Source organism: Leopardus geoffroyi, chromosome C3 (genome assembly GCF_018350155.1).
Source record: "Leopardus geoffroyi isolate Oge1 chromosome C3, O.geoffroyi_Oge1_pat1.0, whole genome shotgun sequence".
Classification (NCBI taxonomy): Eukaryota; Metazoa; Chordata; class Mammalia; order Carnivora; family Felidae; genus Leopardus; species Leopardus geoffroyi.
Window position 1 is genome coordinate 50,794,312 of NC_059338.1, and position 26,073 is coordinate 50,820,384.

Here is a 26,073-nt window from a genome sequence, read left to right on the forward strand (position 1 = left end):
GCATTCGGAGACAGAAAACTTGGATTCCCATCCCAAGCTGAACTTAGTTATATGAACTTGAAGTTTTCAATAATTTGACACTCAGTTTCTTCATCTGTAAAATGGAAACAGACAAAGCTGATTTTGCTCTGACTTACCCACGAGTAGCAATAAAGCATAAGAAAGCAATTTGTGAGATAAAGAAAATGTCAGGTAACTTTTTCTTTTTGCTCTCAAGTGTTTATTTCTAGTCACAAACCTCTCCCCCAAGTTCCAAGCACACATTCCCACCTATCTATTCCATGGGTCTTACCAAATGGCTAACATGCGTGTGAAGACAACCACTCAGCCCTTCAGGCCACCGGAATGGTGCCTGGCATGACCAGAGACCCTGGCAGGCTGCCCCCAGCTGCAGAGGCCTCTTCCTGGGTGCTAAACACGACTTCACAGGAAATTTCCAAGTAATTATCTACCTGGCCCTCCAACTGATTTTATCAAATCGCAAATATATGTGCTTTCTTCCAAAGACCACTCCTCCTGGCTTCCCCCTTCTGTCAGTGACAGTAATGTTCAACGGTCCATGCTTAATGTTCAAGGCTTAACGCAAAGCCCTCACCTTTGACATCTCTCCACTTCTCCCCCTTCCCTTTCATGTCCTCTTCAACACCATTTTTCTTTTCCTTCTCACATCTCCATGTCTCACAGAACCAGGCGTAAAACAGAGACCAGTCATATGAACTTAAGGAACTTCCCTCACCAGGCTGACACTTGCTATCCTTATCGATGTAATGAGAATATGGAGGGTGCAGATTTGCGATTAAGTTTGCCAAACGCATGGCACATGTTGGCCAAGTTCTGCCTTCTAGCTAACCTGGCTGCCTCAGTGATGTCCAATATCACCCAGCCTCTCCCCAAACCTACCTCCTCTCTTCAGCCCTGCTCTTCACTTTGCTTGTACTATCCTCTTCCTCTTTCCCATTTCTGTCTACCAAGCTTGTATGCCTCCTCCTCAGACCATCCTTCAAGCGCTATGCATCTGTGGCATCCAGGAGTGGTGCCTACTTCCTCTGACCCATAAATGTCGGCCTTTGTTTCTACAACCCACGAGACACTTGACATCACTACTGTGCGCTCTGCTTTGGTACGCGTCCTCTCCTCTCATAAAATTTCATGTTTATTTTGTCTACATGTGCCGCTTACTTAATAAATCACTCTTAAGTGACCAAAAGGAATCCATCAATCAATTAACTTGATGACGACGTTTGGACTGGCCCAAGCGAATGGGAAGCGATTTGGAAGTGGTGGTTGATTTGAACAAAGAATAAGACACCAAAGACACTTCACATTTTCTGTGCTGATTTTTTAATGAACATCTTATAATCTTACAAAATAACTGGCTGTAGCTGTTTTACATTACAATACAGTAGATCAGCTCCTTTCATTGTGTTCCCAAACAAGCCATCCCCTTGGGGTGCTAACTAACGCACTCAATAGTGATCTCACAGAGTATAGAGCAAATGCCAAGTGCAATGCCTTGTGATGGAGGGAAGCAAAGGAGACAATCAAGATAACTCTTCCCTTTCATGTACAGTTTTGCCAGCTGCCCATCTGTCCTCACTCTGTCCTCTCATCTCTCTGGTTGGAGACTGTCACACGAACCACCAGAGTCAGCCTAGTCCTGGGCAACCTCGACACCAGAGCCCCTAGTTACTAGGAAAAAAAGAAGCAGAGAAGTGACTTTGGAACATAGAAGGGCCTTTGGGAGAGGTCCTCCGTTACCCCGTGGATGGGTGAGAGCAGCCAAGTGCAGACCACCACATGGAGTGTGAGTTGATATCTCCCGGGGTTCTATGACCACGGTGGCTCAGTCCTTCCACTTTATTAGTGACATGAGGGCTCAACACATTAGGGTCCAGGGACAAGGGCTGGAAGAGCCTGCCATCTCTGAATGGCCATCGCTGAGTAGCGCCGGGCAGCCTTCAGCCAGAAGGACTTTCTAGACACCACAGGAACTGCCCTCTCACCTTCCCAGGGCGGTGGTGCATTGCAGATATCGCCAGTGGAGAATAAAAGATTTGTAAATGAAGTATGACAGAGAAGTGTGCTCACTGTTCCCCCTGTGGAGAGACTGAGCACAGACCCACACTGGCGTGAACCGCAGGCTCACATCCTCGTGGGGGGCTGTAGCCTTCCTGAGCTGGGCAATGCCCAACATACCTATTCTGTTGCCTCAATCTCAAAGCAGCATTCGCGGACACAAAGCTTGATGCACTTCCAAGAATTTGGATATTCTCCCCAAGAAAACAATTGTACGACTTTGTAAAAAATGGAGGATCTAAACTTTTTCATCATCCTTTCCATATCGAAGCCTACTACAATCCCAGAAATATTTATTCTCTTCTTGGGGTACTAAATATGAATCCAATGAACGGTAGGTGCCTAGGGTTCCATTGGGGCTAAAAACATAGAGGACAAGGGCTTTACGGATGGGCAGTCTGCTCTTTCCTTTCCCCAGTGATGATGCCACCTTCATTTTATATCCCTGGAGATAAATTTTTTTTTTCCCATTCCAGAATATTTTCCTTCCCACGTGAAGTCTGGCTCAAGATAGCGGTAAGTAACATTTCCTCTTCCTATTTGCAAAGCCATTGCTCCAGTGTTGGTGGGAAAAGCGGAGGACTTGTGGTCAGAGCCAAGGAGCAGATGATTCAGAGACCAAGGTTGCATGCTAATTTGGCCTGTTATTTGCTTCCATTGGAGAAGTAGCTTTGAGGGAAGCAAGACTCCCAGCCCTTCTTGAGATGACAAACTGAAGTGTTGAGCAAGAAGTTAACGCTCTTTCCCCAAAGGCCTAATCCAGAAATTGTTACCAAAAACAACTGCAATAGACCGTTAGCAAGAAGAGTAAGCCTGGGACGTGAATGCAGGCAGGTTAACACGGTGGTCATTTTACCTACAGTCCATCTACTGAACAAGAGAGGATAATGGCAACAAAATGGACCCTAAATAGTTGAAATTCTTCTCTTTTCCCACAGAGTGTCACCCTTGCTCCACGTGTTTCCAAAGCTTGCTCAAAGGAAAAGCTCTAGGTCGCAGATCTGATATGTTGCACCCGAATAGAATTTACCTCAGATTCCGCATTGCTTGACGGATTCCCCTCTGATCTGTTTTGGAGACTTGGAACAAGGCTGAATCTGTGACTTGTTTCACCCTCCTGCCCGAGGCCGTGATTTTCCCATGGCCTCTCCCACCACTATGGCCTCCCTAGGCTCCTCCATTTCTGCCCGTTCTTCCACCTCCTCCCACTTTCCCCATGTCATGTCCGTGACATTTTTTTTTCCTCCAGAACATCAACAATTGGTCATGTGTCTGTGAATGATGGCCAGGCTTGGGGACTTAGAAGGAGTGAGACCACAGGCCGAGAATGAGGAATGTGTGAGTTCCTGTAATCCTGGCAATCCCAGCCCTCGTACAAATTTGTTGACTGACTAGTAAGAGCCACACTTGAAAGTGTAGAGAATCCTGGGTCTCGTCAACTCCAAACAAGAGTTCTGAGAAGTGAAAAGTAGTGAATACAGTCTTTTTGGATAGATACACAAGAACCACACTCTGGTTCTCCTGGGCCTAGTGCTAATGGGCACTCCCACCCAACTTGCCATCTCTTAATGTTATCGTCCCCGTCCCCCACCTCCTCAAATGGGGTCCAGCTTCCTGCTCCTGAAAAGGTAAATTAGCTGACATGTATCAAGAACGCCACCTAATTTCTCTCTCTCTCCTTCTCCACTTCCCTTTCACCCTGCCAATTCTCATCAATAGAACGATGGCAGAGGAACTTGTCTTTCTGTCCTCAAATCCTCAGTATTCATTTTGGATGTGAACTTCACAGCAGCATGTGTGGAACAATGTATACTTTTTAGCTTAGTAGACAGCAAAAAATATAATATATATAATATATTTATATAATTATGTTTAAATACTTATAAAGAATTAATAACTAACCTCATCATTACTAAGGGAGACTACACAAAAGAAAGGGAGCCAGTTTAGAGCAGAAGAGCCCTGAAAGATGGCAATCCATTCAAAACGGGTATTACAGAGTGTCCCTGGCAACTTCTCTTCTAGTATTTTGGTATTGGTTTGCAAGTTGGGTGGGGTTGAATAGTTGGCAGGGTGCAGAGTGGGGAGCAGGGCAAGAGGCGGGGATGGGGTTGAATAGAATATAAATGGGGGATGAGGGTCCGTGTATATCTATCATATTTCTCCTTCCACTTTTAATCAACTGCCCCTTTGAAGAAACTTTTGCCCATGATTCTTCCCTACTTGGGCTTCTTGATGCAATAGTCGGCACCTAGAAACATCCTGCATTCTACGAGATCCTCATGCTCTTCCTCCTTCCTTCGTTTCGTGACCTTTCTTCTCTGTTCACCTTTTGTGCCCTTTTGTGGAGGCCTCTCTTTCTTACTGCCTCCAGGGCAGTAGAAGGAGGGGCTTGATCCCACAGTTACTGATTTTCTTCAGCCTTGGGGTCCCGGCAGGTGCATTCATCCAGGTCACAGTCAGCAGCAAATGGAATGACCTAGTGGAAATCAAAGAGAAGTTGAAATAACCCACTTTCATGCCAAGCTCCATACTTTTCAACCGGCTTTTGCTTTTCTCACGTGGTCCCAGGGGAAGTGTGGGATTACTGTTAATATCACAGAAGTGAAATTAACACTCAGTTCTTTCACTTACACATCATGTCTCTTTGGGCAAGGCAAATCCTCCTCGCTTCACTTTTATGTGTGTGGAAGGACAACAGTAACCACTCCAGGGGTGTTAGTGTGACTTAAATAAAATGATGGATATAAAACACACATTTCCCGGCACCTATACCACCTGTTACTACTGCTTCTAATATTAAAACTAATGTCAAAACCTTCTGCTAATGTTTTTGTTGCTATTGCTCTCTTCACAAAATCCCTGTGAGTAGGTAAGATGAATGTTGGCATTTTCTTTTTACACGGAAGGCCAAGAGAGGTTGGATAACTTAAGGTCACACTACCATCCAGAAAACTAAGGCTCTACAGCCTAGTTCTATGACTCCTACTTCTTAGTATTCTTAGAGCCATAAGATCATCTTTGCTGTCTTTAAAAAAATTTTTTTTTAATGTTTTTATTTGAGAGACAGAGCATGAACAGGGGAGGAGCAGAGAGAGAGGGAGACACAGAATCCGAAGCAGGCTCCAGGCTCCAAGCTGTCAGCACAGAGCACGATGCGGGGCTCGAACCCACGAACCGTGAGATCATGACCTGAGCCGAAGCCGGACGCTCAGCCGACCGAGCTACCCAGGCGCCCCAATCTTTGCTGTCTTCATGAGCATGAGAGTCTGCCCATCTTGAACCCAGGATATACTTTGGCTCGGTGAGACAACGCATCTCTCTACCTATTGTGGCTGGACTGCCTCCCTGCTATGTAATTGTCTCCGCTCCATGCCAAAATAATCCAGCAAAAGTTCCTCTCTACCGGCTTGCATTGCCACCAACACACTTTTTGAGTGTATGTTAACTAGCTTCCGAGAAAACGGGGCATCTTGGGAGACCTGATGTAAAAACTGGCAAGGATTCTAACCTTTGGGCATGGAAAATCAAGTGAGGTAAAAAAATAGATGGACGTATCGTATACTAGTCCAGGTTCACCGAAGAGAAACAGGGATAAAAGAGAAACCGAGAAAAAGACTCCTGCTCAGGATCGGTCTAGGGAGTCCTGAAAGCAGCCTGTGGTGGCCACTCAACATACATTTGAGATATGGTTATACTGTACCATACAGGATTATCAATGTAATTACAATGTATTAATTACAAACCAACTTAATTAAATTAATTTAACTACTAGCAACTGGATATCACTTCATTGGTGATCTTGCCTCTCCAGGGGATGTAGAGGCCATGATTCCCTGCCAACAGAAGTGTATCCCAGACAATTATAAGCAGATATGAGTTTTTGAGTAGCAAAGCCATAGGTTTTTTGAAGGTGCTCCTTAAAGAATTAGCGTTTTCTAACAACCTCACCTAAAATCACTGCCCTTCATCCTGCCACCATAGAAGCTTCAATGTTTTCTCACGATCATTCCTTCTTGAGTGTTGAACAAGCACCAATTATGGTACAGAAGGAAGGAGAACCAGCCAAAGCCCCTGCGCTGATTCCTGGAGCCCCTGCCCAGCCTGTAACCCGCAGGCGGGTTCACGTACCTTCTTGGAGGACAGAGTAGAAGAGCAGCAGTCTCCCCCATCATAGTGGCAGTAGGCCCGGTTGTTGATGGTATCGCACCACCCATCGGCTTGGAAAGGCTGGTGAAGACACGAGAGGTCAGCGTCTGAGAACAGCTTTGCTGGGCTTTGCCCAGCTCTCCCACCCATCCTCACCCCACCATAATCCGTGGAACTCCAGGGATATTACGGGAGAGCACCCAAAGGGCAGGATACAAATTGACCCAACGTTCTCAAGAAGCTGAAAAGTCCCAAGACCATTAGACCCAAGGATCTGTTAAATTTTAGTCTCAACAACTCTGCTTCTCACCAGCTCTAGGATCCAGAATGGTTCATCTAAACTCCTTGGTCAGCTTTTTCACCCTCATGTAGTCACAGGTCTTTGTGTCAAGTAGGTTACGAAACATTCTCACACATTTTAACTCCGTGGAAAAGCCTGTGCAGCTGGCCAGGTTGGCTTTAGAATTCCCATTTGATCAGTGAGGAAACGGAGATGCACAGAGATGACAAAAATTGTCCTGATTTGGATAGTTAGGGTCAAGCCGGCTTTGGATTAGAAGTCACGCATCTTGACTTTCTGTTCCTTCTCCCAGATTAAGAACCATAACTACCACCCCTTTGCTGCCACTTGTGTTGAAAGAGCCTGGTGGTCCTGAGGTGCTGTGAATACCCAAATGATGTCTGTCCAGAATGCAGGGGTCCTGGGGCTTGGGACACTAGCGCTAGAACATGAATCATCTCACATGTACAGCTACCTAAAGCACAGCAGCTAGACACAGAGCAGAGAGAGCTGGCTGAAGTGTTTCCATTCATTCCTGTTACTGCTACAAGTGAACAGAAACCAAAATGGGAAACGGGCCCAGGCCAAACCAGAGTTAATGGAGTGTTTCTCCCCAAAAGGGAATGTATGATAAGAACAGCAATAAGCGGTTAAAATAAAAGCTCAGAAGCCCAATGCGCCGTTTCCCTAGAACTCCTCCTGGAGAAAAACAGTGTCCCACAGCATCCTGGAGGGCATGCCAGCCAGCCCACCTACTCAATCGCATTGGCTGCTTCCCATCCTGAGTGGATGCCCAATTGCAAAGCCTCAGGAAACATCTTGTGGTCAAACTCTTTGTACCACAAGACAGTCAGTAGACTTTTGAGTTCTTAGGTCGCCTTCCAGTTTACATGTTTAAATCACTTTCTCTCCCCCAACCCTCCTTAAATGTCAAATAGACGGACTGTTCCCTATTTCACTGGGCTTTGATGAGACAGATCACTAAACTAAAAAAAAAAAAAAAAGGCCATTAAATGATTTTCAGCAATTGAATTACATCAGAAGGAGCTCATCCAAATTATTACTTCAATGTTTTGATTTATTCTATGGGGTCCTGAGGTCATTTGAACATCATTCCAGATGTATACCAGTTTGCCAATCACTGAAAAGTTGCTACTTGTGGCGTGGAACTCAACAGCTGTTGCACAGCTGTCCAGCAATGTCGGTTGAGAGCAGGAAGTCAAAATGAATTCTGTTTTCAACACGGGCCTCACTGGGATAGAGACAAAGATTTTGAGGTGAGCATTTGTCTTTAACACTAGAACCAGTCACTCTGGCTCTGCAGAACTTGGGATAACTATACCATCAGGACTTGGGTCTACAACTGCAGCCTTATAAAAGGAGTCAACGTACAGCCAGCTGCATCCTTAACATCTCTAAATGCTCTTGGGTCCTCCCAGGAGGATCAGATACATCTACTGAGATTCCCCCAGAGTTTTCTTTTTCTTTTTCAAGTGTTTGGAGTGTATTTTCCTCATCTAACACCGCATCTGTTACTTTTTTTCCAACCCTGACTGACTCATTGGCAAAACTTAATCTGTTCCTCCTTTATTTTTCATGTTATTGTCTATAAAAATCCAAAGAGCACCCAAAATACTTTTTTTTTTATGTATAAAGTATGGTCTTCAGTATGGAGGATTAAAGGGAGAGCTTCCTTTTTGTAAGAACAACTTAAACATAAGAATGAATTAATAAAGGATCCAGGGAGATCTTCCTTCCCAAAGTCTTCCCCAAGGATGGCTTCTTACCTTAGGAACACTAGGGAAGACAGGGTGAAAAGAGTAGAAATGGTCTAGGTGACCTTCTCTACCTCCTGATGGATGTCCACTGCTATAGCCTGAACACGATTTCTAGAAACTGCTTCTTTGCTGCTCTCAAAGGGTCATCAGGGAAGAAAAGGGAATTTATTAAAAGGAGCAGAAAATCGGAGGAAAGGTTGGAAAGACCCAAGCATTTAATTCACTATATACCTATTAGAATTAATTGTTCCTCCCCCAACCTGCCAAAAACAACTGCTCCACCCTAAACAAACAGAGTCTCCAATGGCAACATGTGCCTGGGAAGCTTGACAGCTTGAGTCCAAAGTTACAATGGAAAAATTAGGAAGGGAAAAATGACTAATTGATTCGAAGTTTTTAAAGCATCTGAAGACTGCATATAGATTAGATCAAAATCTCAATAATGGAAAGGTGTCAGACTTGCCACAGGAAACTTTCCCCAAGGAAGGGCACAAGGCTTGGTTTCTCTGCACAACGTGTCCATAGGTGAATCGTCACTACCCATACATACAATCATTTATCCTGTAACATCAGAAAACAAAGTGCTTCACATTAAGTGGATTTTTCAAATACCTGAAGACTATTTCTTCAGGAGACACTTTTTCATTTTCATTTTAACCATTTTGGCAAAAGAAAAAAAACTATAAAATTCCTCTTATCATGCCTTTTAATAACTTGGATAGAACACAAATTCATCCACATGAACATTTTTCATTTCCATTTATGGGAAGGCTTTCTGTATGGGGACACTTGTCCCTTCACTAGATGAGCCCCCTTCAACACACACACACACACACACACACACACACACACACACACACACACTTCATAAGTCAAGCTTCTTAGAATTATACCTGAAGTAAGTACCTAGGTCTGAGAGAGAGGCGTGGTTGTTCTTTTTATGATCCAGGAGCTTGATGTTATCTATGGTCAGCTAGCTGTTGCTCTGGTCAGATGAGGTGGCCATATAAATGGCTGTGTGTGAATGACGAAATATAAGGAGGAAGGGCTATCAGTCTCTATGACCATATGACTATGGAAACTGTACAACTTTGGAAACTTCTCAAAAGTAAAGATAACTTCTTCTTTATATTATGTCATCTACATTCTTTATGTTGTATTATTTTCTGATTAAGGTTGTTCTGGAAAACTAGGCATGGGGATGGTGGCCCTATCTAGTCATTCATTCATTCATTCATTCAACATCCTTTATTCCTTACCTCTATGTGCCAGGCATTGTTAAGGGGATACAAAGATAAATAAAACATGGTTGTGACCCTGGAGAGAACCCACTGCAAACAAGCATAGCTTATGATGATGAGTGTGGCATAGGGGTGTGGACAGGAGAGAAAAGTACCGAATCCAGATTTTGGTGGTGGGGATCTGTAAGAACTTTTAGGGGCTGGCTCTGCTACATCTAGCCCCTGTGGAGGAGAGGTTAGGACTGGATGATTCGGAGGGGATGCCTGAGGGAACTGTGTAAGGGAAAAAAGAGGGTGAAAATAGAGAGACAGGTGGTCTCAGACTGCCTATCACAGGGCCCGCCCTCAGGAATGGTTCCATGAACATCAACTGATTGGCTGATAATACCTCTATTACTTGAATGACATCAAGAGCATTTTTCTTCTATAGCTTGCAGCAGAACTCATGACCATAGTGATGTTTTAGAAAGGTTAGCATTGAACTTTAGATGTTCTGCTCTGCTAACCTACAGGCTGGGATCTCAGCCAAAAGTGACTATATCCCTAGAGATAAGGCATGAGACAAAATCCTGATTTGCCATCTTTTTAAAAAAATATGTACTTATTTATTTTGAGAGAGAGACAGCACAAGCAGGGGAGAGGCAGAGAGAGAGAGGGCTCCGTGTTGTCAGCACAGAGCCCGATGTGGGGCTCGAACTCATGAACCATGAGATCGTGACCCAAGCTGAAACCAAGAGTTGGATACTTAACCGACTCAGCTAGCCAGGCACCCCCTGATTTACCATCTTGAGGAGTGTTTCAGACCAGGAGAAGCTGCTAATACCATTTATGCCTAATGCTTGACACTGTTTTCTTTCTCCCACACCATTTCCCACCAAAACCCTCTAGGTATGTGAAGGACAAATCAGACCCACATCCGTTTCTTCATATTGATGAGGCTGCCTCAGGCCCCAAAGAAGCCCCTCGCCAGGGACACTATGTTGCCCTGCTGGACACAGTCCTGGCGGTAGATAAAGCCTCTTGTGAATACGTACAAGAACGTGTGCTAATTTTCTCTTTTTCTCTGGCTTTCCAGTGAGTGCTTGGCCCGATTCTCCGGCCTGATTCTGATTCTTCTTTCATCCCAAAGATCTGCCTGCTGTGTCCATACTCCCTGGGCTTCACTGCAAGGCCACTCTTCGAATTTCACAGGCAAAACCTGTGAGGCCTTCGAGGCCCCTCAAGGAGCCTTGGTGACCAGAACACTACTTGCTTTTTGTTTTTCTTTGAAAGGGTCACAGACACATGAAATTCTATGGTTGGATGGAGCCTTGAAGACTGTTTAGTACAAAACTCTTATATTACAAATGATAAAATGGATGCTTAAAAAAAAAAAAGAAATGTCTTGTTTGTCAGGCTAGTGGGTGGCAATTCTGCGAATGAGGAGGAAATCTCTGGATCCTTGATCTGATGTTCTGTCTACTATACCATGCTACCGCTATCTGATGAAATCATCGATCTTTTAATTTATGGGGAATTCTGGGTAATTTAATTCCTTTGGCACCTCTATACGAAATGGCTGAGGTACAGCATTAACAACGAAGTGAACCCAACAATCCAATACAGAAACAAAAAAGGACTGTTTATATATATCATCTCAATTCCCCTGAACCCCAACAACTTCCCTTCTTATTTTCCCAGCTGCAGGTCGAAATTTGTCCCCAATAAGCGACCAGGCGCGATCACTGCTTCTGGCCCCGGGGCTCGGTCAGTGCATATTTCCCTAGAGGCTGATTTCCCCAGGAGGAAGCAGTAACTCTGCTCCCATCCCATCAGCAGATGCCTGCAACCCAGAAACATTTATTTCTGGGTCCCAGAATGCTAAAGCCAGATATTTTTCTGCTCATTGCAGTCATCTGACGGAAAGAGGAAACGGAGCTGTTCCCCTCCTCCAGCGTTCACCCCTTGGGGTGGGAGGGTGCCAATGATCTCACATTTGTGGGTTTGCCACAATCTTCTTGGAAAATGTAAAATTAGAATAGATACCCTGAGATGGATTCTGCAGGAAGAGTTTCTTACATGCAACCTCCTCTGGAAAATCTCCTCTGGCTCCCTGGACCCAGAGAACTCTCCCTAGCTGTGCGTTACTATGGTATATTTTAACCATATTTGCATTATTTAAGACTCGACACTCTGAATGGACTGTCGAGGACTCACTCAGAGCGTAACCATCTTCACCAGCAGCTCGTTCAGTGTCTGGTGCCACAGGAGGTTCTCAAGGAATGAATATGGGGCGTGTGGGTGGCTCAGTCGGTTAAGTGTCCGACTTCAGCTCAGACCATGATCTCATGGTTTGTGGGTTCGAGCCCCGTGTCGGGCACTGTGCTGACCACTCGGAGGCTGGAGCCTGCTTCGGACTCTGTGTCTCCCTCTCTCTCTGCCCCTCCCCCGCTTGCTCTCTGTCTCTCTCAAAAAATAAACATTAAAAACATATTTTTAATGAATAAATATGGGGGTGGCTAACTTCATTTCCTTAGCATACTTTGTGACCAGATCTGTCCTTTTTATTATTCTTCTCCTACTAGGTACAGAGCATTGGTATATACTTATTTAAGAGTGGAAAGAGACAGTGGAATACACCATCTAAAAGTTCTCCTTCTATAAGCCATCTAAAAATGTTGGATAAAATTTAACAATATCCTCTCAACTCCAGAGCTGGGATAAGAAGAAAGGAAGAGAAATTATCAGGGGGCCAAAAACAAAAAAGAAGCTGAAAAACCAGAGCAGAAGGATGGGAGTGAAAGCATGGCTGTCTTAGGAATGTTTGCAAATATCTGTAATCAAGTGGTTAGGTTTTAACAGCTGATTGGGGGTAGGCGCCCAAGTCCCGGGCCCTTGCAAGGAAGGTGGTGAACTCGTAAGCGACGCTGTTAGTATTTTAATAAGAAGACTGGGTTTGTGAGGACGGATATGGAATGACACAGTCATACGGCGATGCCGTACAAGGTACCCTGGCTCACTTGGAACTGGGAGACTGGTTCGTGCCCACCAGCCCTGAAGACCAGACGATGCAAATCCCAGCCTCGGCAGAGTCACCGATTGCTAAGGTATTAAGGACCTGCTGAGTTACAGGGTAGCAGTTGAAACCGCAAATGGTACTTCCTCGAACGCCAAAGGTCTGCTCCACAAATAATAGATGAGCAACATGTAATTGAAAGAAAGGCAATGGAGACACGCATTCTGCTGGATGGGCAGAGGGAAGCACCCCATTTGGTGGCCCTGAGTAACATCAGGAGTTGGGGTGCAGTCCTATGGTCCACTGTGCTTTACTGGTCTGGGCAAGCTCACACGACTTCTGTGTAGGGCTTCAAACCTCGGCCTGTGCAATACCCCAGACTCGCAAAAAGAGGAAAAGCAAATGTGCCACTCTGTAGGGTCCAAAAGAGACACCCGATTACGACGAGTTTATCTATGTGCGACACCACGACCAAAGCACAGTCTTGGAACAGAAATAATCAAATGGTGCAGACCCCATATTCTTCCGAGAGAGATAGTGGGGATGAGTTGAAGTGGAAAGAAGGAAAGCAAATAGGAAAGAAGGACAACAAAATAAGGTCAAGTGACTTGTAAGATTTTCATCTCCTTCAAGGTACATGGGGCTTAATACCTTCTGCTCTGGAAAATGATAAGGCTGTAGAGTGCAGTGATAAAGAGCTTGGAATACGGTGTTAGATAAACCTGTGCCCGGATCCCAGCTCTGCTCCTCACCACCTTGTAGATGTGAGCAAATTACTGGACTTCTTTAAGTAGCATTATCCTCATTTGCGAGTGAGAATAACACCTCCCTCATAGACTGTTGTAAGGAGTAAATGAGCCAATGGAGGTGAAATACTTAGCCCCGTACCTGGTACACAGTAAGTCCTCAAGGAATCCTAGTTTTATGAAGGGGGCAGGAATACTACCATTGCTTTTACTGCCGTGGGTTGGTGTCTGAGTTCCCGCCACAGAGACCCTGGTCAGAAAAGCTTTGAGATTCTACCAGCAATACTTCAGAGTCAAAGCCATGGACGTTCTCATCCCCACGCCTCCTGCCCCATTCACTTTCACCACAAACGCACCATCTGAGTCATGAAGGAGTCAGGTGACAAGGGAAATGGGTCTGGAAATTATAAAAACAGAGTGGGAGAGGCCTGACTGGCTTCTGGAAAGCAAGGCTCTCCTCAAAACCATGGTGGTGACTTGAGTGTCTTAGCCTCTGAAAAACCCCAAACCACCACAGACACCTCTTCCCTGACGTGCACCACAGGAAAACAGGAAAGTGAGAAGACGCTCTGTGACTGACTTTCCGGCCAAAAACAACCTCCTAGCAGCCCCTTTCATTTCACTGCAAAGAAAGACCCGGTACGGCAGACTCTTTGACCTCACTTACACACGTATGCCAGCCCGCTTCCCCGCTGGCCTGCCTCTGGGCCCAACAGAGCCAGGTACTTCTCAGCCACCCCCAGGCAGGGGTAGGGGTGGGGGTAAGAGCCCCAGATGGTGAAGACGAGGCACTCGGGTCGAGTCTGCATTCATCTGTGCCAGAAGAACGTTGGCTCGAAATTAGGGCTCTATTTCCCAAGAGATAGAGACAAAAGAGAACATTCTCCCATGGGCCCTTATCATGCTGTCTTGGGGGCTCAAAAACCAAATGAGACGGCCCTCCTAACATTTGTGGCCTGCCCCTCTGTGGAGAAATGCCACAGTAGTGAGCCACTGCTACTGATGGGAGTGTGTCCTGGGAGGCCTCACCCAGGCTAAGAAGCCCTGTGCCTCCGGCCCTGACCTCCAGCTGCCTTTGACCAAACTGCATGAGACCGGGCCACCGTCCTTATTCCTCGGTCACGTCTCCATAATCACGCGCAAGGTCGCTGCAGGGCCACAGCTGGCCTCCATGTCCACAAAGGCCCCCCGCAAACCTCTCTTCTGACTCCCGTCCTCCACGCTCGCCTCTGGCCCGGCCGCAGCTCTTCCCCAGCAGTTGGCTGGTCCAGATTTTATGCCAATGACTCCCAACCTTATGCTGTTGCCCTCCCTGCTTCTCGAACCACACTGCAACGCCTCTCAAGAGGCTGTCTGGTGGCAACCACGGCAGCTCTCCCGAGTCCTGATGTAGCAATGTCTGCTTGGGCTCCCGGCAAGAACCAGTAATGACATACCATCAGACCTCGCTCGCCTCTCCACTGCCAGACCGGTAGGCCCGCTGATTGTCATGATTTTGTTTTCTTGTTTGGATGGGGGCTGGGAGAGGTGGTGAGGTGGCCTGCAAGGTCTCCTGCCACGGTCTCGCTTGCACGGCATTTGACTTTCTTCTCTAAAAGAGGGATGCATCAGCAACTGTCCGGGGGAATTTCCTGTCTCCCCTCCTGCTAATCGGAGCCAGCCTACGTGTTTCAAGGTCAACGATAGAGACTTTGAACACAAGAGGTTTGGACTCGGTAAGGCCCCCGGGGGCAGGGACACTTCCATTCGTGCTTCTTTCCATGAGCGGTAGACCCCCACGGCAGCACAGTGCCCAACACAGCACACGGGGTTCTTAACACGAGACTCATGGATCCCCTCCAGAAGACACTTTCTAACCTAAGAAGGCAGAATATTTTTCTGCTTTCCACTCCTCCTGCCCTTCCTCCAAGGTAAGGTGCCTTTCCTCTGTTGTTCCCAACCACCCCAGGTGTCTGTTCTCGCCATCAACTATGCTCCCTAACACGTCACCTGAGAATGGCTCAGCATGAGCTTCCAGGCACAGGTTCATGGACGGTAGACCCTTATGGAACCAAACTTAAAGATCCAGAAGAACGAACCTGGGAGCAGAAATTCAGGCCATGGCAGCCACCGTGCTGAGCAGGTGGGACGGGACCTGCCCTGCCCGCATCACCACTGCTGGCAGTCACTCACACAGCCCCTCCTCTCTTGGCTCTCCTCCAGCTGTTGTGCCGGGACCGCACCCCCCGTGAGGGACACCGTGGGCAGCCTTGCTCTGCTCAAGGGCTCACATCGCTCTGGGAGGTGGAGGAGGAGGAAGGAGGAGGAAACAGCTGGCAGAAAGGGCTGGAAAGGCATCGGGAAGAAGACCCCAGGGCAGACTGCCGGGGTCCCACTCTGACCGCGAGCCTCTACTTCCCTCTGTCCCCGTCTTCTGACTCCTTGGCCGGCCTGCAGTTCATGGGAGGTTGAGGCTGGCCTGGGCTGGCGATGGAAATGTTCTACCGCAGCCCGCCACGCGTGCTCGCCCCCCGGCGCCCCGCCACACGCACACCCATGCCAGGCAGCTCGGCATTTCTTGGCTCCCCAGGCCTGCCTGTGCGAGATGACTGGGAATGCAGACTGTGGGAGGAAACGACAATATTCATTGTTTGGATTAAATATTTTTCTTGGCCCTCCTGCTGTTTGCTGAGCGTCGTATTTTTTTTTTCTTTCCCCATTCTCCCTCATTCCTTCCCTCCTCCCTCCCTCCCTCCCTCTCTCCTAGTCTCTCTTTTTCTCATTCTCTCCTCAGCAACCGAGCACACTGGGAGAAATTTCGGGGAGAAAGCAGACACTCCTGGGGTGGAAAGAGCTATTTAAAGGAATCAAAGCAGGTGACAGAACATTTTGCCATTCTGATACCACGCCCAGCTCTTCCCAAACATGGTGCACTTTGGAGTAAACCTAAAGCTACGTTGTTTTGAGTGTTCACAAGTACTCGTGGGGTCTAACTCACAGGACTTGTTTTCTCTCTCATTCTCACTTTCTTTCATATATTATGTATATATATACATTATTATGTACACGTCATATACACAGAAAACACACAGATAAAACAGACACATATATACACACGTACACATAAATATGGTACGTATGATATATACAATATTCATATAGAAGATACATGTGTCGTAATAATATATAACATGTATATTACGGATATATAACATTAAAATATGTGTTTTTATTATATATATACATACACAGAGAGACGTATACAATTTCTCTGTAAGTTCCTTGGTATAAGGAATGTACCTAAAGGCAAAAATATTTTTACAAACTACAAGCCATTATATAGAAGCCAGATGCAATTTTTATCTTATATATGGCATTTTCTGTGACATGGCACTGTGCTATGTGGATGCTATGCATGATCTTACCGAGCCCTCACCATCACTCAGTGAGGTAGGTATGTATTATCATGCCCATTTTGCCAATTAAAACACCAAGGACTTGAGCCATTAAGGAACCTGTGTGAAGAAAAGACGTACGGCCACTGTCCGATGGCCAGGCTCGTGCTATAATCATCCTGATGTATCCGTCCTGCCGCCAGTATTGTCACCAAATCATAATGATACGTCACACTCCACTTCTCAGTAGCAAACCTGGTCCAATCTCTCACCACACCTATGAGCATGCAAAGCCACTCTCTGAGGAAAAGTCAATGCTATAGAAATCCATGAAAAACGGATCGGGTAGGCTATTTAAGTTCAAAACATACACTATGAGCCAGGCATAAATCTATACATAATTAGTGTGTCTTCTTCTAGGTACAAGGAACACGGTATGTTCTGTGTATGACAACGTCCGCCTTAAAGCAGCTTCGGTGTCATCAGCACTGAATAAGGAAGGATCTGAACAGCGTCTGAGAAAATAGGAAAGAAATCATGGGCCAATGGAGAATTAATTCTCAAAGTAACTAATAGCACCAATAAGATCTAGAAGGCTCAGAATAGGAAAGGGTCTGCAACATTTCACAAAAGCTTTATGGAGTATATAGGATTAGATTTCATCTTTGAGTATGGATGGGATTTGGCAGAGAAGTGGGGAGAAAGATCACAGCAGAAGGGCAAAGATAAGCCAAGATTTCAGATGAAAAAGAAAGCGATGTATCTGTCATTTTCTGCCTCAAGTATTAATGGCCCACGTTAGGAACTAGGTCAAAATCTCCATTCTGAGGAATCTAGCTGCTCCTTAGCCTGAAGACCATAGAGACCACTGGAAGTTTTGCTTTGTTTTGTCTTCTCTGTGTTTTGTTTTGAGCAGAAGAACAGGATAAAAGTTATGTTTCAAAGACTGGATCCGGGGACAGTGTGGGAAATGTTCCGGAAAGAAGGGATCAGATTCAGAGCAGGTAGAAGTTCACCTCAAACAGATATGAACTGAAGAAAACAGAACTGGCTGGGTGTAACATGGAACAGAAAACAAAACAAACAAAAAACAGACAGACAGGAGAGGTACTGCAAAGGAAATGGCCATATTTGGGTAGGAGACCAAATGCAGATGAAGGTTTTTTTGTGACATTTTGACTTTCAAACCATGCTAAATGTTTCTCAAAAAATTTGTTCATTATGGGGCGCCTGGGTGGCTCAGTCAGTTAAGCATCCGACTTCGGCTCAGGTCAGAATCTTGTAGTCTGTGAATTCGAGCCCCACGTCAGGCTGTATACTGACGGCTCAGAGCCTGCTTCAGATTCTGTCTCCCTCTCTCTCTGCCCCTCCCCTGCTCATGCTCTGTCTCTGTCTCTCAAAAATAAACATTAAAAAAAATTTTTTTTTAATTTGCTCATTAAAAAAAAAAAAGCTAGAAAGAATCCTTACTAAATCTAAGGACTCAGTCTTAAGAAACAGAGTCTAAGCAAACAGCAAACCCTGTCCTAGCTCACAGTGATAAGGTCTACATATCTTTTCCCATATAAACACAGACCTAGAGGGTCCCAGCCAGTTTTCTCTCCTGCCTGATTACTGCCAGGCTTTCTCCACAACTTAGGCCTGTTTTGTCACCCCTGTAAAACCCAGGTCCGGCTGAGTTGAGGAACAGCAGGAGGGAGGTGTCATATTTATTCTAGAATATTTTCTTGCCAATAGTCTTGTCTCTTTTAGCCCTGGTCTAAGTTCCTGTGTCTACAAACAGCTCAATTTGTGTGGCTGATTACTGTGGTTCTTAAGCTCAACCTGTCACGCCATCCCACTCATCAATCCGCTGCTCTGTCCTCCGTTAATTGGTGGATGCACAGAGCCTCCCTGTCACCCATATGGAACCTATTCTGTGTGTAAGTGTCTGGTTTACATCCCCTTTATCTAGGGGACGCTTGTCCGTGTATCTTTTTCACTCTTCCACTGACCGGCTGCATGTGTTTCAAATAGGTCCCCACTCTCATCTCCCTGGTCTCTGGTCCTCATTCAGCAGGGTTCACTGGCACAACACCCCTTCTTCCAGCTTAAAGCTTGCAAAGCCTGGGGAGCTGTCCCAACAGGTGGCCAGCACCCTGTGCTCATCTCTTCGTTGAGTATTCTACAAGTCCTACATTCCTAATGCATGTGTTGTTTGTTTTCAATCTTCCTACCAGTTAAGAACAGGGACTCTGGAAACAGACTGCCTGGGTTTGTGTATTTATCCCACATTTGCTACCTCTGGAGCTTTGCAAAGGGACCTGAATTCTCAGCCCCTCAGTTCCCTCATCAGGAAAATAGGAATGATAATAAGGGTAATAATTCCTTAGTATGCACCTGCTATATAATAAACACTCAGTAATGTTCTTAAATATACCATGCAGGGGCGCCTGGGTGGCGCAGTCGGTTAAGCGTCCGACTTCAGCCAGGTCACGATCTCGCGGTCCGTGAGTTCGAGCCCCGCATCGGGCTCTGGGCTGATGGCTCAGAGCCTGGAGCCTGTTTCCGATTCTGTGTCTCCCTCTCTCTCTGCCCCTCCCCCGTTCATGCTGTGTCTCTCTCTGTCCCAAAAATAAATAAACGTTGAAAAAAAATATATACCATGCAACCAGGAGCTATTTCTTGTCCGTTTCCCAAGTGCAATAAGCCTGGATATTCTGAGTATTGATGGTTCCCTGTCTGTGAAGGTGGACGGTAGCCCTCCCAGAGACGGCTACGGGATAACCTGGTGGGTCATTCTCTTCTCTCTTAATCACGACCTGTAATCCCAGGGATCTTACATTTACTTTGCCCAAGTATGGGAATAGAAAAACTATGCATAATATGGCCGTAAGGCAGGAAAAATACAGAAGCCAAGTTACCTGATACTAATCCTCTCTCTTACGTTCTGTTGTAGTTGAGGTACAGCAGCAAGGCTGTGTCAAAGTCTGTCTTTAGTCCCTGGTCTCTTTTTCCCCCACCATCTCCACATCCACGCTGGGCCCTGCTCGCTCTGAAAACCCCCTTGCCCAAGGTGTCCATCCCTACCATAGTGTCTGCCTAGTCTCCTACCTCTCCGGAAAGCAGCTGACATGTTAAGAAGCCAATGATAAATATGTATCTGCAACCAGACAGAAATTAGAAAATAGAAATTATTGAGGAGAAAATGACTTTAATTTTGGAAACTTTGAGACTTCGTAAGTCAGATGTGGGAGATAAATATTTGAGGGAGAAACAGAAGTATGTACAGCATCCTTAAAGTTATACAGAGCAGGCAGCCACCTGTTAAAGAAAACTGGGAAACTTCGTTCTATGTGTCGGAACGTCTTCTACTCAGGTGAAGTGAGCATGAGTGGTGCTGTTAGGGACTGAAGTGTGTTCCTCCAAAATGCGTATGTTGAAGCCCCAACTCACAATATGATGGTATCTGGAGGTGAGGCTCTAACAGGTCATTAGGTTTAGATGATATCATGATGGGATCAATGTTCTTAAAGAAGACATACCAGCCCTTCCCCTCTCTCTCTCTCTCTCTCTCTCTCTCTCTCTCTCTCTCTCTCTACCTTGTGAAGACATAGCAAGAAGGCAGCCGTCGGCACACCAGAAAGACAGCCCTCACCAGGAAACTGAATCAGCCAGCACCTTGATCTGGGACTTCTCAGCCCTCCAGAACTGTAAGAAATAAATGTCTGGTGTTTAAGTCCCTCAGTCTGTGGTCTTTGACTACAGCAGCCCAAGCAGACCAACACGCATGCCTTAGTTAGTGAATTTATTAATTTAGCTGTTTTTCCTGATCTGTCAACACAACGGATTTTCAGAGATCCTGTCTGAGAAAAAGGGAGCACGAAAACAAGGTAAGAGAGGACAGGCAGGAAGCGGCTCTCAAGAGGGAGCCCAAAGAAGTTAAAAGATCACTGGGTTCTGCTATTCAGTTACTGGGCAACCTGGATGGGTCTGGCCATCGGGCTGGGCACAAGGGGCATAGACACAGGACAGGTGAGTATGGCCAACAAGCCTGGCAGGCTCCAGGTACTCGTGACTCAGCTGCCGTGTCACTGGGGTCATAAGTGGTTCCAAGGCCAGAGACCATTCCCAGGAACCTGACGGCATAGCAGACATGCACCACCAAGTTTAATATTTCTCACATTAGAAAGACTTCAGTTGAATCTAATCTCATTTTTAATTAGTCCTCACATCGCCTGGTGAGACAGATTAATATGATTATCCATATTCCACTGATGGGGAAAATGAGACAAAGGGCCATGCCCCAAGGTCACTTGGGGAATGAGCACTAGAGGTGAAAATTAAACTTAAGCATTTTAAACTTTCAAGCCAGAACACAAGGGAGAGGACATTGGGGACATGGCTTTCATCTCCATTTGTTCAGGATCTTTCACATCTGGATAATGCATATTCAACTTACTACTTGGTTTGTCTAATTAAAAAACAAAATACTAATTCCAGTTCTGCACCCCACCAGTCCACATTCAATGCATAAAGCATTCACTAAATAATATATGCCAAAGAAGAGAATTAAATGAGCATTACTTAACCACATGTGAATATTTGTTGACTATTTATGGTATGTTTAATAATAAACTACAGTGTGTGTGTGTGGGGGGGGTGGTGGATAGGGGTGGATATAAACACAGAGGAATTAAACATGCCCCCTGCCCTCTAGAAGCTGGTTTAACTGGATGTTCAAAATAGCTACACCAACAAAAACACAAATAGCATATACCTCCAACCACACAGGCAGGAACCAAGTTTTTCTTTACTCCCCGTGGTAGATGTTCAAGCATTATATGTTGGGAAACTATTAAGTTGAGCTTTCTTCAGAGTAAACTGAGATTATCAGTGTGAGAGGTGAGCCCACAGAATAATCATGCACCCCCCTTCCAAGCAAATTAAGTTCATCTTCAACTCCTCTCTTGTATTCACATCCAACATCCAAACGCTTACCATTCTACTGCAGAAATAGTTCTGTATTCAGCCCCTTTTCTTTCTACTTTCTCAGTTCAGTGAGAGACTATTACATTAGCTCAGGTTAGAGGTGATAAGGTTCTGACTTCAATGGTCAAAAGTTTTTGTCATCATGACTTTCTTCCTAAAGTATACGTCCTATCATGTTTTCTCTGTGACAGAGACATTCAATGTTCACCTGATATCTATATAGTCCCCTGTGTTTCCCTGACCCTCTTGAGGCGGGCTTGAGGCCACGTGACCACGTACTGGGAAATAGAAAGGCAAGCAGAAATGACGTATTAATTCTGTTCCAAGGGACTCAAGAGTTACTGGCCCCTCTTGTGTCTTTTCCGTCCCTTTGGAGGCAACCATGGAGACCACATTTTGAGAGAACAGAAGAATAAGACAGAAGACATGAATGGGTGCTTTACATATTTACACCTTTAGAGATTTAAGACTTAATCTCAGACAAAGACCAAATCAAGGGGTGGATCTTTACACCCTTTGTTGAGGCTTTTAACTGGACTAAAGTGGCACCTGGGGGATCCTTGAATCTTAAAAAAATGCCTCCTAGAAAAGAGACCAAGGGCTTTGTCCCAGAGAAGCCTCTTAAGCTTAGAATACCTTTAATTAAATCTACAGAGAGAGCCACATCTGGAAAAGACTTGTGAGGATAGCTGTTGGTATATGGATTTAACTAAAATTAAGTGTATACAAAACCAATAAAGTCTGTGAGTTGAATTGCCAAAAGTACCATCAGCTTGGATTAAAAGAGACTTATCGTTGGAGAACATGAAAAAATTTTTGGGTCCCCCATAGTCTACGACAACACAGCAGGCAGAGAGAACCACTTAGCTTCCAGTGGAGGGATGTTCTCCAAAGCTCCTTTTTGTGGCCTAAAAGGATGATGGAAAATGAAGGACTCCCAAGCCAGCAGAGCCAAAAGCCATGAAGAACTCCCTGGGAGTTATACCCAAGGAGTAATCAAATGCTACTGAACAAGATACTCCTTATTCTAAGAGTAGGGATTTTTTACAACTTGTCTCAGAGGGATTTCAGAATTGTCGTAGGCCGGTAACTGTTACGTGCCTCTCATTATTCTCCCTGAAAGGGGTCATTTACTGTGGGTGTCTTTTCTCTGCCCCACTTTATTCATCAGGTGTGTGTAAGGTAGAGAACTTGAACACCAGGCTCTAGATTAAGAGAAGCACATTGTAACCTGATAGTAAATCACGATCGTCTAGATTTCAAGCCTGATGCTATGATTGGGGAAGACTTTTGGAGTGTCTTGGGATCGGGTAGAATGAATTTAAATGCAACAAATGTTTGATTGACTGGCAGATGACATTACATGTCCACTGTTCCTTCTACTCTCTTCCTTTGTCATGACTTCTCTATCAACAGAGTCTAATTCTCCTTCCTACTAATTCTGGACCTAGCCATGGGGCTTGTCTTGACCAACGGAATGTGAGTGTGTGTCATACACGCTACGTTTGACCAGAGGTTTTGAATGTGCTGGCATGCCTCTGCTGGTCCTTTTGTGCCCATGCTATCCACCAAGAGTTAACAGAACCTGAGTAGTAGCTGCTGACCCTGAAACCTTGAGTGACAGACACGTGGAGCATATCCGGACCCAACGCACAACCTAAAGCAGAACGAGTTCAGTCACCCTGCAGATGCACGAGTGAGAAATACATCTTGTGATTAAAAGGCCCTGGTGCTTGATTATTTGTTATACAGCATTATTACGGACAAATTTGATGACTGCATTGCACCACTCCCTTTCACAGCTTTGCCTTTCCACATGCTTCTGTTTATCCTTCAAAAGGTTACCCTTCTAAGAAGATCTCTGCGTGACTGGGACAAGCTATTTGCTTTATTCTCGGTGTCCCCACGTGACTTTGTACGTATCTCTGTGTTGCTATACTCATGGGGTAGCAACTGATTGCTCACCTCTATTGCACAGACTGGGTTAGGAAGTTAACTTAATCACTTTTGTAACTCAGCACAAACTGGACACTCAGAAATATTTTAAGGGAGGAAATGAATAAATGGGTATGAAGCAGTGGTCGTAGCTTAGTGACCAGGGTATAAGTCGGGAAAGGAGGCTACGACTCTTCTGCAAATCCCAGCCATTGGGGGGAGCAGCAAGCTTTTAGATTGGGAAATGGCATGAGGCTCACACAGAAAAGCTGGATGGATTTGTTTTTTCGTGTGTTGGAATTTGGAGCCCTAGATTCTGTAGCTAAGCTTGGAGAGGTGGGAAGATGCTTCCCATGCATGAAGTAGTGTACATTCCTGGGTTAGAACATGTTTTCTTTGGGGGTTGCTGTGGTTTCTTTCTCTTTTTCTCTTTTCTTTTCTTTTTATTTTTTTCCCCAGCTTTGGAAGCATCCAATGTTTGCAATAACAATAATAACAACAAAAATATGAGGCTGGCCCAGTATGAATCAGGAGAGAATGTGTACATGCAGTGGATGTAGGGGGTAGGAGAAGGAGGTAGAAAGTGGAGAGAGGGGAGAAGAAAGGACGCACACAGTCGCCAGGAGCTTCACAGAAGAAAATGTCATGCCGGACACGTGGCTGGCACAGAGGAGAGCGACATCTGTTCTCGATGAGGATCCCCGGTGTGTGCACGTGTGTGTGCATGTGCGTGTGTAAGGAAACACCCAGGCTGTGTGCTTCAGGAAGTCTGCTCGTGGCTCCAGTCTCACTGGGTCTGCGATGCTGCCCTCGGTGGTGGCCTCTTACCATGGGTTAGATCTCCAGCCAACTCATTCTTGCGAAGTATGTTGCAGGCTAGAATGGGCTGTGGAAAACAAGCCCAAGAAAAGCCACAAGGGCCTCCTGACCCATTTGAATTTTTCTCCTGCCAAGCTCTCATTACTGAGCTTAAATAGGAAGGAAAACAATGTATAAGGCTGAAGAGGCTATGGAGACTCTACGGGGGGAAAAGTCTCACTGGGCTCGCTGGGCTAGGGGTGCTGAGACGAGAAAGAGGTAATAAGTCTGTTTTCAAAGTAGGTGTATGGTTTTGTTTTGCCCTTTTTTTTCCAGTTTGGCTAAGCATTTGAAGACTCATTTTCTCTCTTACCCCTGTTACTCTCTTCAACGAAACGCAGGAGAAAGAAGGTGGAGGGGTTGCATCCTCCAGGGACAGTGGTCATCCTCTGAAGGAGGAAGGGTCCCTAAGATGCTGGGCTGGAGCTGGCACGCTGCTGGCAAGCCTCCAGCTAGGGCTGCTGTCGGCCCCTTACACAAGGCTCTGATGTCCACTTTGGGTGCCTACGCTCGGAAAGGTGGAGCCAAAGAGACACAAAATTTAGCTCAAAATTGTAGACCTGATTCCTGAAAGGGATCAGACTGAGTCTAAAGGAGAGCAGTAGAGGTTGCACTTCTCCTTTGTCCGTTCTTTGCTGCTACGTTACGTGCACACCTGCCCGCAGACATTTAGATCCCTCGCTCCAGAGCTCTGGCACTACGTGAGGCATGTGTCCCCTGCAGCGTCGCCATGCCTCGGCCTGGCCTTGCTTCTCACACAGGGATGATGACAGCGATGATAATCCCCTACTCACGTGTGGCATGTAGTGTCTACAAATGCTTTCACAAACAGCATCTCGTTTGAGAGCCAAAAGAACTTTGCAAGCCAACCAAGGAAGATACTATTTTCCCGTATGAGTTAAATGGCTCTGATGGAGGTCACACAACCAAGGAAAGGTAAGAGGAGGAGCCAAGTTTTCTCTCCGCAGCGCACAAACAGCCTTCAAAGAGCTGAAGGGATCCTGGGAAACCAGATTTCATCCATCCCCAAAGTCCCAGGCCGGGGCCATGCCGACTGTAGACTTAACACCAAAAAGCGTTCAGTAGAAAGGACGCTTAAAGGAATCAAAAACTTAGGGTCTCCTGGCAACCTTATTACTCTTCCTGAGTTAGCAAAATTGTCCTTTTCCCCTAAGTAATCAAGTTGCTCAAGGTTGTTAAGCCACTGCTAGTTCTCTCCTACATGTGTGGCTGCCTGTAACTTTCTACCTCATTCATCCGTGCAGAAGGTATTTATTGAGCATTTACCATGCTCCAGACACCTTACCACTTTATTACGCACAAGATACAACAGCGAATAAAATAAATAAAAAGTTCTGCCCTGTGAAGCTCAAATCCCAGTGGGGGAAAATAGACATTAAAGATAACAAATAAGTCATTATTTCATAAATTAGAAAGTCTTATAGGAAACAGGACAATGTAAGGGAAGCAGGACTGCTCTGTGTTGGGGGACGGGTGAGAATGAGGGAGTCAGGATAGCTGTAATTTTCAACCCAATGGTCAGAGGGGGAACATCTGGGGGGTTGTGTGAGCCGTCGTAAGCCATTGGCTTTCACTCTGAGCGAAAGGAGCATGGTTAGAAGGGTTTAGCAGAGGCCTGCGTAGCTTTCACGTACATGTTGACAGCATCC

General features: G+C 45.7%; 1 protein-coding gene across 3 annotated transcripts in view; it reads right to left on the minus strand.

Moving 5' to 3' along the window:
• Positions 1-1,324: 1,324 nt before the first annotated feature.
• The window catches only part of PAPPA2 (pappalysin 2), a 274,955-nt gene continuing 250,206 nt past the window's right edge, over positions 1,325-26,073 (minus strand). For all 3 annotated transcript variants that reach the window (XM_045452816.1, XM_045452817.1, XM_045452815.1), the window contains exons 22-23: positions 6,208-6,306; positions 1,325-4,555 (exon numbers count right to left, since the gene is read on the minus strand). In XM_045452816.1, the coding sequence (XP_045308772.1) occupies positions 4,481-4,555; positions 6,208-6,306 (174 nt within the window). In that variant the 3' untranslated portion in view covers positions 1,325-4,480. The remainder of the gene's footprint in view (positions 4,556-6,207; positions 6,307-26,073) is intronic.